This window comes from Amblyomma maculatum, chromosome 1 (genome assembly GCF_055883805.1).
Source record: "Amblyomma maculatum isolate TAMU_Amacu chromosome 1, ASM5588380v1, whole genome shotgun sequence".
Taxonomy (NCBI): Eukaryota; Metazoa; Arthropoda; class Arachnida; order Ixodida; family Ixodidae; genus Amblyomma; species Amblyomma maculatum.
In genome coordinates, this window is record NC_139344.1 from 389882904 (window position 1) to 389895392 (window position 12489).

The 12489-nt window shown below is 44.5% G+C and overlaps 1 protein-coding gene across 5 annotated transcripts in view; it reads left to right on the forward strand.

The window, feature by feature from the left end:
• Positions 1-5644, forward strand: part of LOC146208502 (major facilitator superfamily domain-containing protein 6-like) — a 41480-nt gene extending 35836 nt beyond the window's left edge. For 2 of the 5 annotated variants that reach the window (XM_084594199.1, XM_084594213.1), the window contains exons 4-5: positions 1818-1970; positions 3615-5643. In XM_084594199.1, coding sequence (XP_084450325.1) covers positions 1818-1970; positions 3615-3742 — 281 coding nt within the window. In that variant the 3' untranslated portion in view covers positions 3743-5643. Of the gene's footprint in view, positions 1-1817; positions 1971-3601 lie in introns of all 5 variants that reach the window. The other 3 variants (XM_084594190.1, XM_084594222.1, XM_084594204.1) reach the window with 2 other exon arrangements.
• Positions 5645-12489: the final 6845 nt, after the last annotated feature.

Below are 12489 nucleotides of genomic sequence, written 5' to 3' on the forward strand. Positions count from 1 at the left end.
TTGCCGGCGGGCAGCATATAGCTGCATATCGCATAGCATGTCGCTACATATTTTTGGGTTACAGAGACTCTATTCGGTTTGCATGTTTTATGTACTGAATTATTGATATATCAAACTATTTCGCAATATCCTTCGAGTTCGATGTATCTGGGATCGAATTTATGGCGTTTAGCTTAAAGACCGACAAATGTTTCAACCTCCGAAGTTCGCGTTCACGTTTTATTCTTCTTGCGGCTGTTAATGGGGCCTTGTATTCGTAGCCTACTATCTGTATGGGCTGTCTTTAATCTTCTTCGGTTTGCGTCATGTGTTGTGTATTTGTGTTGTGTTGTGTGGCACTTGCAGAACCGTCAAACTACCGGGAGCATGAAACTATTGTTACCGATGAAATGATCCTTTGAGAGAGGGTTTTACTACACATAGAAATAGCGCTGCGCTGTCATTTGTCGCCTCTTTTATCTAGCTTTTTGTCTTTTTTTTTTTTTTTGAAGCGCTATTTCCCACTTTCCACTGAATATGAGCCAGTTTGCTTGCGTCAGCCCTCTTCCTTTTATGGTGGCCATCGATCATGCAGGCAGCCGTATAGCTGTGCACTCTCTTTAATTTGCACGTACTCACTGTACCCAGGATGAGCAGCTGGAATTTGGATGAAGAAACGAGTAGATGGAGGTACTAAGAAAAAAGAAAAACAAAAGAAAAAAAAACTGCAGAGATGGGAAGAGCTGTGTGTATTGAGTCCGATCATCCGTTGTCACTGTCTGGCTTTGCTACAAAGGCGGTTGTGCTGCCTTTATTGCTATTTATTTCCTTAACTGTGGTGTTATTTCATTTTATTTTAAACTGTAGGGCTAGTGATACGTGTGCCAACGTTACGTGACCGGTGCCGTCTGTTTGTGAAGAACCTCTGTCGCACACAGTGATATTCTTTAGTATAAAAATGTTCGCGAGGATTCTCAAGGCTTTTTGGAAAGTTCTTTCGCGTTGACAGTGACCGCGAGTGTTGACCATGCGCATTACTGTCGCAGTTGACGTGTCGCCTTTGATCTGCAGCATGAGTTCGCTTTATAAATAGATTGCCATTGACAGTTTCGTTCGTTTCCTCCATATTGTCACCAGTAAAAAATAAATAAATAAATAAATAAATAAATAAATAAATAAATAAATAAATAAATAAATAAATAAATAAATAAATAAATAAATAAATAAATAAAAAAGTCAGGATGCATTTTAGATGCAATGTTTAAGGCTTCCGCTCTGTAATATGCGTGGTTGTTTTATTTTGAAGCAGTGCCTAAAACACAGCTAAGCCATCTGCCAAGCAACTGGAAAGCAGTATTGTGGCTTCGTCATTCTTAAAGTAAGTTGTTTGAAATGGTGCCTGTACTGTGGGGAACGGAGGTCTCCGGGACGCGGCTACTCATTTAGCCGGTTTTTCGAGACCGCTCTTGTGAGGGTTGGCTCATGCTGACTTTAAGAAATGTATAGGGGATCGTGTACGAGAATGTGGCGCCTATGAGTAAATCTCCTTTCGCGCATCCTGGTATGTGACCGCTTAACTGCGAGCCCTGACGCTGCATGCTTACGAAACGAGCATGGATAGAATTGAAGCCAATACCCCCCGGCTTGTGAACACAGGAGCGTCATGTGTGCGCCGCGACGTTTCCCCTGTTGGCTCTCTTCATCCTTCGCTGCATCATCGGCGCGCCAAACTGAAGGCATATTTTAGTGACGCTCATTGTTGGTCTGCTGATGTGTATTGGATGAAACGGTGCTGCTTATAAGACATTTCTTTTTACTTTTTTTTTCCCTCTCTGTAGGCGTCGCCGCTGGAAACCTCTTAGGGGGAATGTGCATCGAAAAATTCACAGGCAGGCTAACATTTCGCTACCTGGGCTACGCTTCCGCTGTTTGCGCGGTGTGCTGCACTCTGTCCTACCTCCTCCTTCGTGTAAAGGGCTTCAGCCGCCTAGGTGAGCAACTTGACTTTTTGAACTTGGTTTTCAAGAAGTTGACGTCACGTTGTACCAAGTTCAATTCTCTGAGCAAAGCGCGGGAGGCTTTCTTCAAGACACACCGGAGCCAACTATAATTTACTGTTTTTTGTTTTATTTACTTTTTTTTTTTCTGTGACACTACAGAAAGGGTGGTTTTTTACTGCGGCAGAAGACGAGTTCATTACCGAGAAAACCGCATTTAAACATTTTCCCACCTAGTGATTGAAACCGGCAACATGAACTGGGAAAAAATGACACCGTTGGCGCCACCTGGAAGTTACTGTCGGTGCCGCCTAGCTTAGGGGATCCGCGGCCGGGAAAAATTGAATCGACTTGCGCAGTTCGCTGGCGAATTTGGCAGGTGGTGACACTTCGCAGTTATAGTTTTCCCCTCTTTTCTAGTGTATATAACAGCCCTATTTTTTTTATTTTTTTTTTTGTGTGTGCAAGAGGCGATGAATATTCTCCTTGCTAAAGCAACATGTCCATGTGCCGAGAAAGCAGATTCGTTCATTTCATGCCTGAGAATGCCAGCGCTCAATTTGTTTGTAGATATCGATCAAATTTTGTACAAATTCTCACAATGGTTAGAAATCGTAACATTGAAGTACTATAATTTGCCAGATAAAAATGTGGGAGAACGTGAAATCGCGTACTGTTTTGAGGATGATTATGACATTAGAAAGTCAGAAAACATACTGCGCCCCACCGGAGTGGTGAAGTGGTTAAGGCGCTCTACTACTGTGCCCAAGGATGTGGGATCGAATCCTGACCTCGGCGGCCGCTTTTCGATGAGGCCAAAAAGATAGAGGGGCGTGTGCTGTGCTATGTCAGTGCACGCTAAAGAACTCCAGATGGTCGAAATTTGCGGAGCGCTCCGCTACGGCGTCTCCCATAGCCTGAGTCGCTTTGAGGTATTAAGCACCATAAACCAAACCAGAAAATATATATCGCCGGTTGCCAAATTTGTGCTGCATAAAAATGCCAGAAGTCATTAGCACAGATTTGCGTTACGAGGAACTGAAAGGTTACCTGCGTACATCTTGGTCCAGTGTTTCAAAGAAATGCGTCAAAGGGGAGTAGATTTGTAATAATTAAGCCAATGATTTTTAATTAGCATCTACCGAAGCAAAGCTACACATGTATACGCAGCTACACAGCTACACAGGATGTTATTCAGTTTCCTCAAACTTCGTAGTGGAAGAAAACTGACTTGCTAGCCATCCTGGCCTAGATGAGTTGGTAGAGCGACTGCCTGGACGAGCGATGGTTCATGGTTCGAACCCCCGGACTAGGACTAATTTTTCTAAACAACAAAGTTTCTGAGAAAGCTGTGACCTTCCTATGTGGCCGTAGGTGTGCTCATTGGTGAACGCTAAGGAGTAATTAATTATTGGAAAGGCATACACAGTTAGTCCCTTGTTCCAACGGCGCACATAACGTCTTATAGAATTTTTTTTTTTGTTCTTGACGTGGTCACTAAGTTTAGCATAATTGGGACATTAGTTGCGATAGCGTCTTTTTTTTTTTTTTTTTTTTTGCAACATGGCGCCTACTAATCCAGATGTTCGAGGGCGGTCGAGTTACTTGCCGCGTTTTTACGCCAGGTTTCTCCTCCAGAGACTACGCCCCCATCGGGCAAGTTGGGACTGATGCTGGAGGAGGACCGGAGGCCGATGAAGAACGGTAGTGTGCGCATGCGCTGCAACGGAGTCAACAACGAGGGCTCTGAGCAGACCTACTTCTGAAGGGAACCACCGCCTGCACGTGCTGCAGATCTAGTGGAACGACAAAAGTGCAGCTGCTTGCAGCCCGTTGCAATTCACTGCGGACCATCGCCGTTCGTGGTTTTCGATCCTTTGGCTCGGCCCCTGGTCCTGGACCAGGAAACAGCCGTGAATGTGCCTGTCGTCCGTGCAGTGCTACGCAGCTGGTCTTGAATTACACAACGGCACTGAAAACACGGCTTATAGACACTGTTTACCAGGACCGTAGAAAGATACGCGTGTGCGAAGTGTGAGAACAGCCAGTATATTGTTTCAGTTCGGGTGTACGGTGTCTGGCAAGCCCGTAGGGCTTTTAGTTAAGCATTTCTTGTATTGTTAATGTGTTGTAAAAGAAGGCAGCACAAGTCGCGGGCAGCTGTGCCGTTAAGTACCGTCTTTGCCAAAAGTAACCAGGCTGCATGTTTTGTTTCTCGCTTGCATTCTAAAGCCAACATTGATTCCCAGACGATCACCACTTGTTAAGAAGTGAGGACAGAAACTCGCCTTTACTTTACACTGAATTACAGCTTCAGATGTCGTACGAATCCTCTACTACTCGTCTTAGAAGCGGAACACGCAGCCTGGTTACTTTTGGCAAAGACAGTACATTTCTTTTCTTCAAGGGCTGACTGCATTGTGTATAGTCTGCCATTGAAATGTTGTATTGTGCTCTTACTGTTTCCCATCTTAGGTAGGAGGTTATCTTTGTTTAGGGCAACTGATATAAGCACAAGTTGACCATTCCGTTGCACAACAAACTGAAGTGGGGTGCCTAGTCTTCGTGTTCATTCAAGACCCAATTAAGGCCACCTTGCGCAGGACCTTGCATTTTGAGCCGCGCTTCGCGTAGACAGAACTAATTGCCCTGTAAAACTGTAATGCGCCGAAGAGCCGCGCAGCCTGTGAAACTGTCAATTCACTGAATCGTGAAAGCATTTGACAAGTGATCTAACTGAGGGTGCCATTTGGTGCATGTTAGGCATTGGACACTTCTTCCAGACTGTATGCGACGATAGCTTGGCAGCTTGGGGTGCACTGCATATATCTGGAACTTTTTTCTTTCCTGTCGTTTTTCATTGGAACACCAAGTGTTTGCGCGAAAAAGAGCAGCTTAGTTCTGTCTTTATACGAGGTGGTTCAGTAAAAAAAAACTACTTCGCCTTCAACGATGAGTGGTTCAAGATGCGTGTCACAGGGTCTTCTTTCAGAATCTCATTACCCTCTTTTTCTTCACTGTAACTTCCACCTTTGCTAAGAAGAAAGAGGGTGATTTTTTAAACCAATGAAAGGGTTTGCCACATGGACCATATTGTTGACTATATATAAAGTTGTCACGTCCCCCGGTCTAGGGGATTTGTAGTTATTGTGGGTCTAACAAGTACTTTAATGGCCCAAAAGTGTCATCTTTTTACTCATTTTATTGCGGTTTAACTACAAAGTAACTCAAGTTGGGTCATTTTAAAGTTCTGATTGTTTTGTTATACACTGCAGTGAGCAGATTTTGTTTACCTGTGTGTAAAATACACACGTATACACTTTTACATTTGCCCATAATCTCAGCTCTTCGTAATTTTAAGAAGCGTGTTTTTATGTTCATAAGCGGAATGTACGTTGGCGGGATTTTGATTTTGCGCATGTATACTTGCTTTTTGAACGAAGGCACGTGAACCCGGATACTCCTATGTAACGCCGGTTTTACAGTATTGCAGTGTGCTCAAGGTACTCTGTGGATTAATTGTTGTCTGGCTTACTCGTAATGTAAGTGTAGAAGTAGTAATATTTATGAAAATTTTGTTTCGAGATGCACGTTTTTCTGAGCGCTGGAAAATTTGCACTCAATAAACTTTTCTTTTCCTTTGGATTAAATTTTGGAGATGCTTTTGTGACCCTCTTCTGACGTCAAGACGCGACATATTTCTTTTTTTATACGAATGACATGAATGCCATTTTCCCCACTGTTAGTGTGTGTTCATCGACTCCCAAAGGTTGTCAAGGCTAACCTGGTCTCACGGTGGTGTTGGTGCTGCCATTTGTGCCTACTCGGAACGTACCAGAGCTATCGTTTTCGCATCCGTAGAACCATTCGAAGATAGTTATTTAAAGCATTAAATACAGTCGCAGGAACCACCACTTCAAGCGTTCAAAGCGTATATTGCATTGCTAAGCCTCAAAAGTGAATAAAAATGTTTGAATCCTCTAATTAGAAACAGCTCCGGGGATCCCACAGGCGCCTGCTTGTTATGCGCCCTAATAACTTTTGCGTTACAGCGAATGTGCGGAGGCTTTCGTTTCTTTCTGGCGAGTCACCTTTCTTGCCTCTCCCTCTTTGTTTTGATAGATAAAGAGGGGAGCCAGGGATGTTAACCCTGTTTTGAAAGCTTCTCTACCTTTGTAGCTGCCTCAGCTCGTGCATTAGCTCGTGATCTTTCTAACCATTAGTTTTTCTCCGCATATCGCTCTCGGCCTTACCGTGCTTGAGCTGACCATGGCGTGACGATGCATACCTTTAAAATTCCTCGAATGTCTGGGACCGTTAGGCTGTTGTGTTGCGAACAGCCGGTGGGGCAGGAAACCTCTAACGAAGTTTTTAACCGATAAGAAGGAAGTTCTTTTGAAGATAAAGCGACACCAAGTGTCACATACTTGAACCATTTTTAATAGGCTTATGCTGTAAGCTCGTTGATTACAGTGAAATTTTCCACTCAATTGTGAAGGCAGAAGAGAAATGTGTAGTGTTTTATATGATGTCGGACAGCCTTCGCCCTTGAAACCTTAGTCGGTTCTTAACCTTTAAAAATCAGCCAAGAGAGCAGACTTTAATAGTGAGCCAAACAGAATCCTGTTAGAGACCTAATTTGTTGTTGTTGGCCTCCTGAAGAATGACACGTACCCATTATGGAGGATTTGCGAAGGTGTGGCGTTGTACACGCTCAATTACAGGCACAAGCTTGACTAAAGAATTATAACAGTGCAGCTATAATAATTGTGGTTTTAATACAACAACCCTAATAGTTTTGATTTCTAAGAGAAAGAGAAGCTACCAGCTCTGCGCCGCTCGCTCGTGGCTCTTCTTTCTCTTTTTCTGAGAAACTCTCCTTTGCTCAAGAGAAGAATAAGCATCTCTCAAATTCTTTGCCTCAATACACCGCAAAAAAAAAAAAAGAAAAAAAAAACCCTCCTAAATAGCTGCGCTCAAATTTCGCATCAGGGAGTACCGTAATTGTCATTGGAATTTTTCTTCTGTGTGCTACCAGAAGCAGCAGTGCATTACCAACTACTGAAGACTGCTCTTAGCAAAACGCGGCAAGACGATCGCGATTGTGCAGAGATGCGGATTCGCGGTCTGCGGAGTTTGCGGAGTTTATGAAATAACCAAAAGCTAGTGGCTATACGGAGTAGGATGCGGAATAAACTGGCGCGATGTGTGTTTTATTCCTTCATATTAGTCGGTTAGCTCCAGGGCTCTAGCCCGACCATAAGCGTTGGTTGAAGCCTCCAGACTCGTGCAGCAGCAACGATTGTCTCTGTGTCGGAGGTTTACGTGACGTCACGAAACCATATATCATGGCTGAAGTCGCATGGCGCTGATAACTTCGTGGCAGAACCTTGGCAATGGGAGTCGAACCCCCGGAGACCCCTGGATCCCGAGTCAGGCATGTTACACCTATGACACCCGTATATGACTTCGTCAAAATGGGGCTTTATATCCATGTCGCTCTTGCCTACTTGTTCATAGTGCTTTGATCTCGCTTCCTTCACCCCCGTGTTATCGGCGTATGGTTGCAGTGCGAACAAAGGGCAGATAGAATAGCGAAGCTCCAGTGCACATTTGTTGAACAGCTACACGAGAGGTGCTACTATTTCGAACTCTGTTGGTCCGAATACGCAAAAACGAGCTCTCACTGTCTGGGGTGCGCATACCCCCCGCGCTCATACTCCGGTGACCAAATCGTCTCAAGATTAACGCCCCCAGTTTCGTCGACATCTTTTCCGCACTGCTGGGTATATTTGCAACCCTGCTTGCATTTTATACGCTTAGCGGGCAAGAAGTCGGATCTACAACAATTGCCAGTTCTTGCGTAATGTTCTTATTGGACTGGCCGCAACTACTAGCGCAGCAATAAGATTATGCAATGTGTATTAATAATCTTGAAAGCTGAAGTAGAGTAGAATAGGTGGACCGAATTAAGTTTAAAAAATATCAAAAATGTTTTTGTTTTTTTAATTGTCCACAAAAAGTCTCATTGCTTGCTGTTTTCTTGAAGTTAGCGCGATCGTATCTCTGTACTGAAACGCAATTTGAATGTGACCTTTAGCAGTTTGATATATAAGCATGTGAGAACACAGTGCGGATTTATTATGTTATAGAATTATAGAACGCCGGTGAACTTTGATCCGTTCGATGAAATGCTGGTTGTTAGACAAGAAGCGCGCGATGGGCCGTCACGACAGGTCATGGCGTCACCATGTGATTGATGCATATACGAAGCTGACCCCGCCGGGTGTCCTATCCAGGCGTCCGTGCGGCGCTTTTCATTTGTCGTTTCCTCAAACGCCGCACCATACAGCAAACAGAAGCAGATCCAGATATCCATAGAGGCGTTAGTACAGCAGGCATCAGCGGCGTTTGAAATTGATTTACAGAATAGAAAAGGCGCAGAATCTGTCACGATTCTCTGTGGACATATGTACCACGACTTAAAGGAAGGGAGGAATTAGTGAAAGAAGAGGGGGAGGCAGAGGTGCCGTAGTGGAGGGCTACGATACACCGCGCTATAATGGCTTTCGCCTCATCGCACTTCAGTGATCCAAAGTGCCCTCAAGAATTTTTTTATCGACCTATTGGCAAGCTAATTTTTAGAATTCCCAATGCTTCGCGCACGACAAATAACCTTAATCTCACGAGAAGGACGGCATAATGCTGAAAGCTACCGGCAAATATGAATCTTATGTTTTGGTTACTTACTCATTTTGGTTAAGCTTTGCACTCTAACTAGTTTGTCTCATTGCATCTCAGTGTATTATACTTCACCAACATTCCAACATTTTCTTGCTTTAGAAGAAGGTTTATTAGGCGACGTTGAAGTCGGCGGGAGCGACGGTGCGACGCAGACCAGATTAGAGAGGCTCTTGCCCTGCGCAGTGTATATCAATGCGTCTTCTTTGTGAGTATCTTGTGATAGGTCCGCCTTCGTCTTCACTATGATAACGTCCAGTTTACATCGGCGTTTCTAGCTCTAAAAGCGGTCACTGTTGGAGCGTAGGGAACTTCGAGGGTTTCTATGCCACCTGCGGAGCGGAGCGCTCGTTGAGACACCTTTCTATTCTTACGCCGTGGTCACGACAGGCCAACTTATGTCGTTCAGGATGCGGTCTCAGAACCAGTCGTGCTCACTGATTGGCTAATCTGGCGACAGCTAAGTTACAGCTGGAGTCACTGTCTTAAATGACCAAAAACAAACTTTTGTCTTTCAGCAAATGCTAGGCGAATACAGACTGCCATACATTCACGGATATCTCGCACTCAAGGTTGCCCGCAGAATCTTTCCAATTGAGGTCACGAAATGGTAAAGTTGTGTAATTCATTTACGCGGCAGAAATACATCGAACCGCTGCGATGTTTTGTATAAAAGACTTGCCAACTGAGGAGAACGTACTGTGAAAGTTCCAGTGAAATCCGAGGAGTTAAAAAAAAAACAAAAAAAAAAAAAAACGAAAGAGAGAAAAAAACACGGAGTTGCCTTCTAACTTTTTGTGTAACTTTGTGCTGTTATCCACTATCAAACGACACGAACTAGCTCAAACGTCCACCCTTTCCAGGTCAAGCGTGTCCTGGCAGAGGTAAGAGGCCCACTAAAAGGCGAATTCACGCAAAAGCTGACTCAAACGACAAGGCGACAAAGAATTCAGTGGTCGTGTGTATAGCGGGTGATGGATCAAATAAGCATTTTTGCTCTTGATTTACTTAACGCGCTTGCGTGTTTGCAAGACATTTTATTATTTATAATGCATTCGAAAGGAAACAAAACATTCAAGCTTTGTCATGCTATAATCGCGTCATTTTGTAAGCGGCTCACCCACTTTTTTCCCCTTCATTAATTACTTTCAGTGCAGGCGCCATTACAGCGCCTGAGAATTACACCGTTACGAGTGAGAGGTTTCCGTTTCAATTTTCCCATCCGTTTGTCGTAACGTTTCTAGTTTGTACGTGTTTCCTGTCTTTACTGACGTTGATTATTAACCTTGCTCGCCGCAGCTGTTTTGCAATAAATGCGCCTCTGTTCTGCGTTTTATTTGTTTCCTGTTACGCATCAGCGTTTAAGGCGAACAATTACTTGATGAGCTGCGAGAAAGTGGCCTACTTTGAAGCTTACCTAAATGTCATGCTTGCTGTTAGACTGTCACGTAGTGGTGACGATGCCGTTGTCAACAAATGAGGAGGCTTGAACTTCACTTGAATGAAATCTTTATTGGGTTGACTTGCGCCTACAAAATAATTAAGCAATCGGCGGCGGCGATAGCAACAGTCGTGCTTGGCGGTCGTCGAATAAAGAATGCCCGTCGCACGCGCCAACGCTCAATTTAAAGGCGGCGAAGAAACATCTAGATAAAGCCGCAGACCGTGACTAGCATAACCTGGAACATTACAGAAACACACGCGAGCGGCCGGTATCTTCTAGATACATCTCGACGCATCTCGCGCGACAAAGAAAAGGATAAAGCAGCATCTCACGACAGCGAGCATGAAGAAATAATACAGAATCGGTCCGTGCGCTAGAATCAGATTAGAGCCGCCTGCAGTGCTGGCGGCTGTCGAAAAACAACTGATTTGAATCGTTCGCGGCAATATGCCACGGAGCGTTCTTTCTTTCTTTCTTTCTTTCTTTCTTTCTTTCTTTCTTTCTTTCTTTCTTTCTTTCTTTCTTTCTTTCTTTCTTTCTTTCTTTCTTTCTTTCTTTCTTTCTTTCTTTCTTTCTTTCTTTCTTTCTTTCTTTCTTTCTTTCTTTCTTCGCGTGGTGGGCCATTTGAGCTGCGGTATACTTTCCACCGATTACATCGTTGAAAACGAGGTGACTCAACGCTGGCATTGGTACGAACAAGCTGAAGGCAACAGCTGTACAGCAGCTGCCTCGAGACCTCGATATTTGCAAGGTTGCAAAGTTCGCGTATTGGGTTCGTCTCAGGTGCACCGGAAGTCGCCATTGTGGCGGTACACCGCACCGAATGCTGCGGCGAAGGGAAGGGAATATTAGCGCATTACAACAGGGTAGAGTGTTTTCTGTCTCCTCAGATTATTTCGGCGGCTGAAGAAGATCGCGCGCCTTCCATGAGTTCAAACCTCGAGTGCTGTCCCCCAGCGCTGCTTAACGTGTGTTTTCAGCCTTTGCGAGTGCACTTGATGGTGGTAGGTGCACAATACAGCGGCTTTATGGGGATATACGTGGATAAACATGAAAGACCTGGCTCGTTATTTGCCTTGGCACACTTGGTACGTATTATTGCTGTGTAGACAAGGATGCAGAGGTTATAAAGACAAACAAGAAACTTTAATATTCAATTCCCGAGTCCATATCCGCATGCACTGGGTCGGGTAGTCAGGCCAAAGCCAAATTTCGGTACGCCGTTGCGATTGCCAGCACATGGTTGTCGTGGACCGCCAGTTGCGGCAGTAGCGTCGACCAGAGGCCACGTGAGGCGCATCAGTGCTTGTAGTCGGAGTATTATCTGCCAGTTGTTCAAATGTCGCGAAGAGGGTGCTTTTACTACTCCGTATCGATAACTTCAGCACACTGGTTTTCACCCTGATGATTGCATGTATACTTTTGCCCGAGACCTATGGCGTCCACTATCGGCGTCGAGTGTGTCAGAGTCGAAGGCTACTGCGTCCATCTGGTGGCCAACAAAGATGTCCAAGGTGGTACAGACCGACGAATGGGTGCTCTGAATAGTGCTTCTGTGCGGGGCTTGAATCACGGGATCCAAGGAACCTCCTATCTCGGAAAAGGACGAAGGTTCTGAGAGCTTCTATATTTATAATTAATTTATTAATTTATTGATATGCTCAGATTGAGTTGTTTCCTGTGAGCCAATTATTATTCAGAGGAGAATGGTTACAAAATTCAAGCTGCTGCTCCAGCTTTCTGCCTCGCCTCCGCCATCGGTATTGGAAATAAATAAATTGAAAAAAAAAAAAACTATAAAAAGGCTAACCTCACGTTTGTGATCTTATACCGTGTCAGCAGTAACTACATTGGAATACGGGCGCTGGGCAAACCACAAAAACGATAGATATTTGTCGTTAGCCTTCGTATGCAATGTTAATATTATGAGATCTGTTACACATAGGCAGTTTTTTTTTTTTTTTTTTTTTTTTTTTCAATGCTTGCTGTCGATCTGGGGAACGCGGTTAACTTTCGGACATGCGGGGAACGGAAGACAGCGGGCAAACTTTCTCTGGCACGAAATTAAAACATGACCTAGCGGTATCTTTGCTTTATTCTCGGCTTTCCTTTTAGATATGCAACAGGCTCAAGGCCTCCCTCTGTGACAAAACCCATAAATTACAGGTATAGCACCGATTTATGAACAAGCGAGACGTGTGGCGCTGCCGCTGAGTGTGGCAGACAGGTGTCCAAAGCCGCTCTCAGCTAAGGTGGTTGATGCGTACGAGTAGTACACGACATCGGCATCCGAAGCTTATGACGGAGGAGCGGAGGTAAGAAACCGCG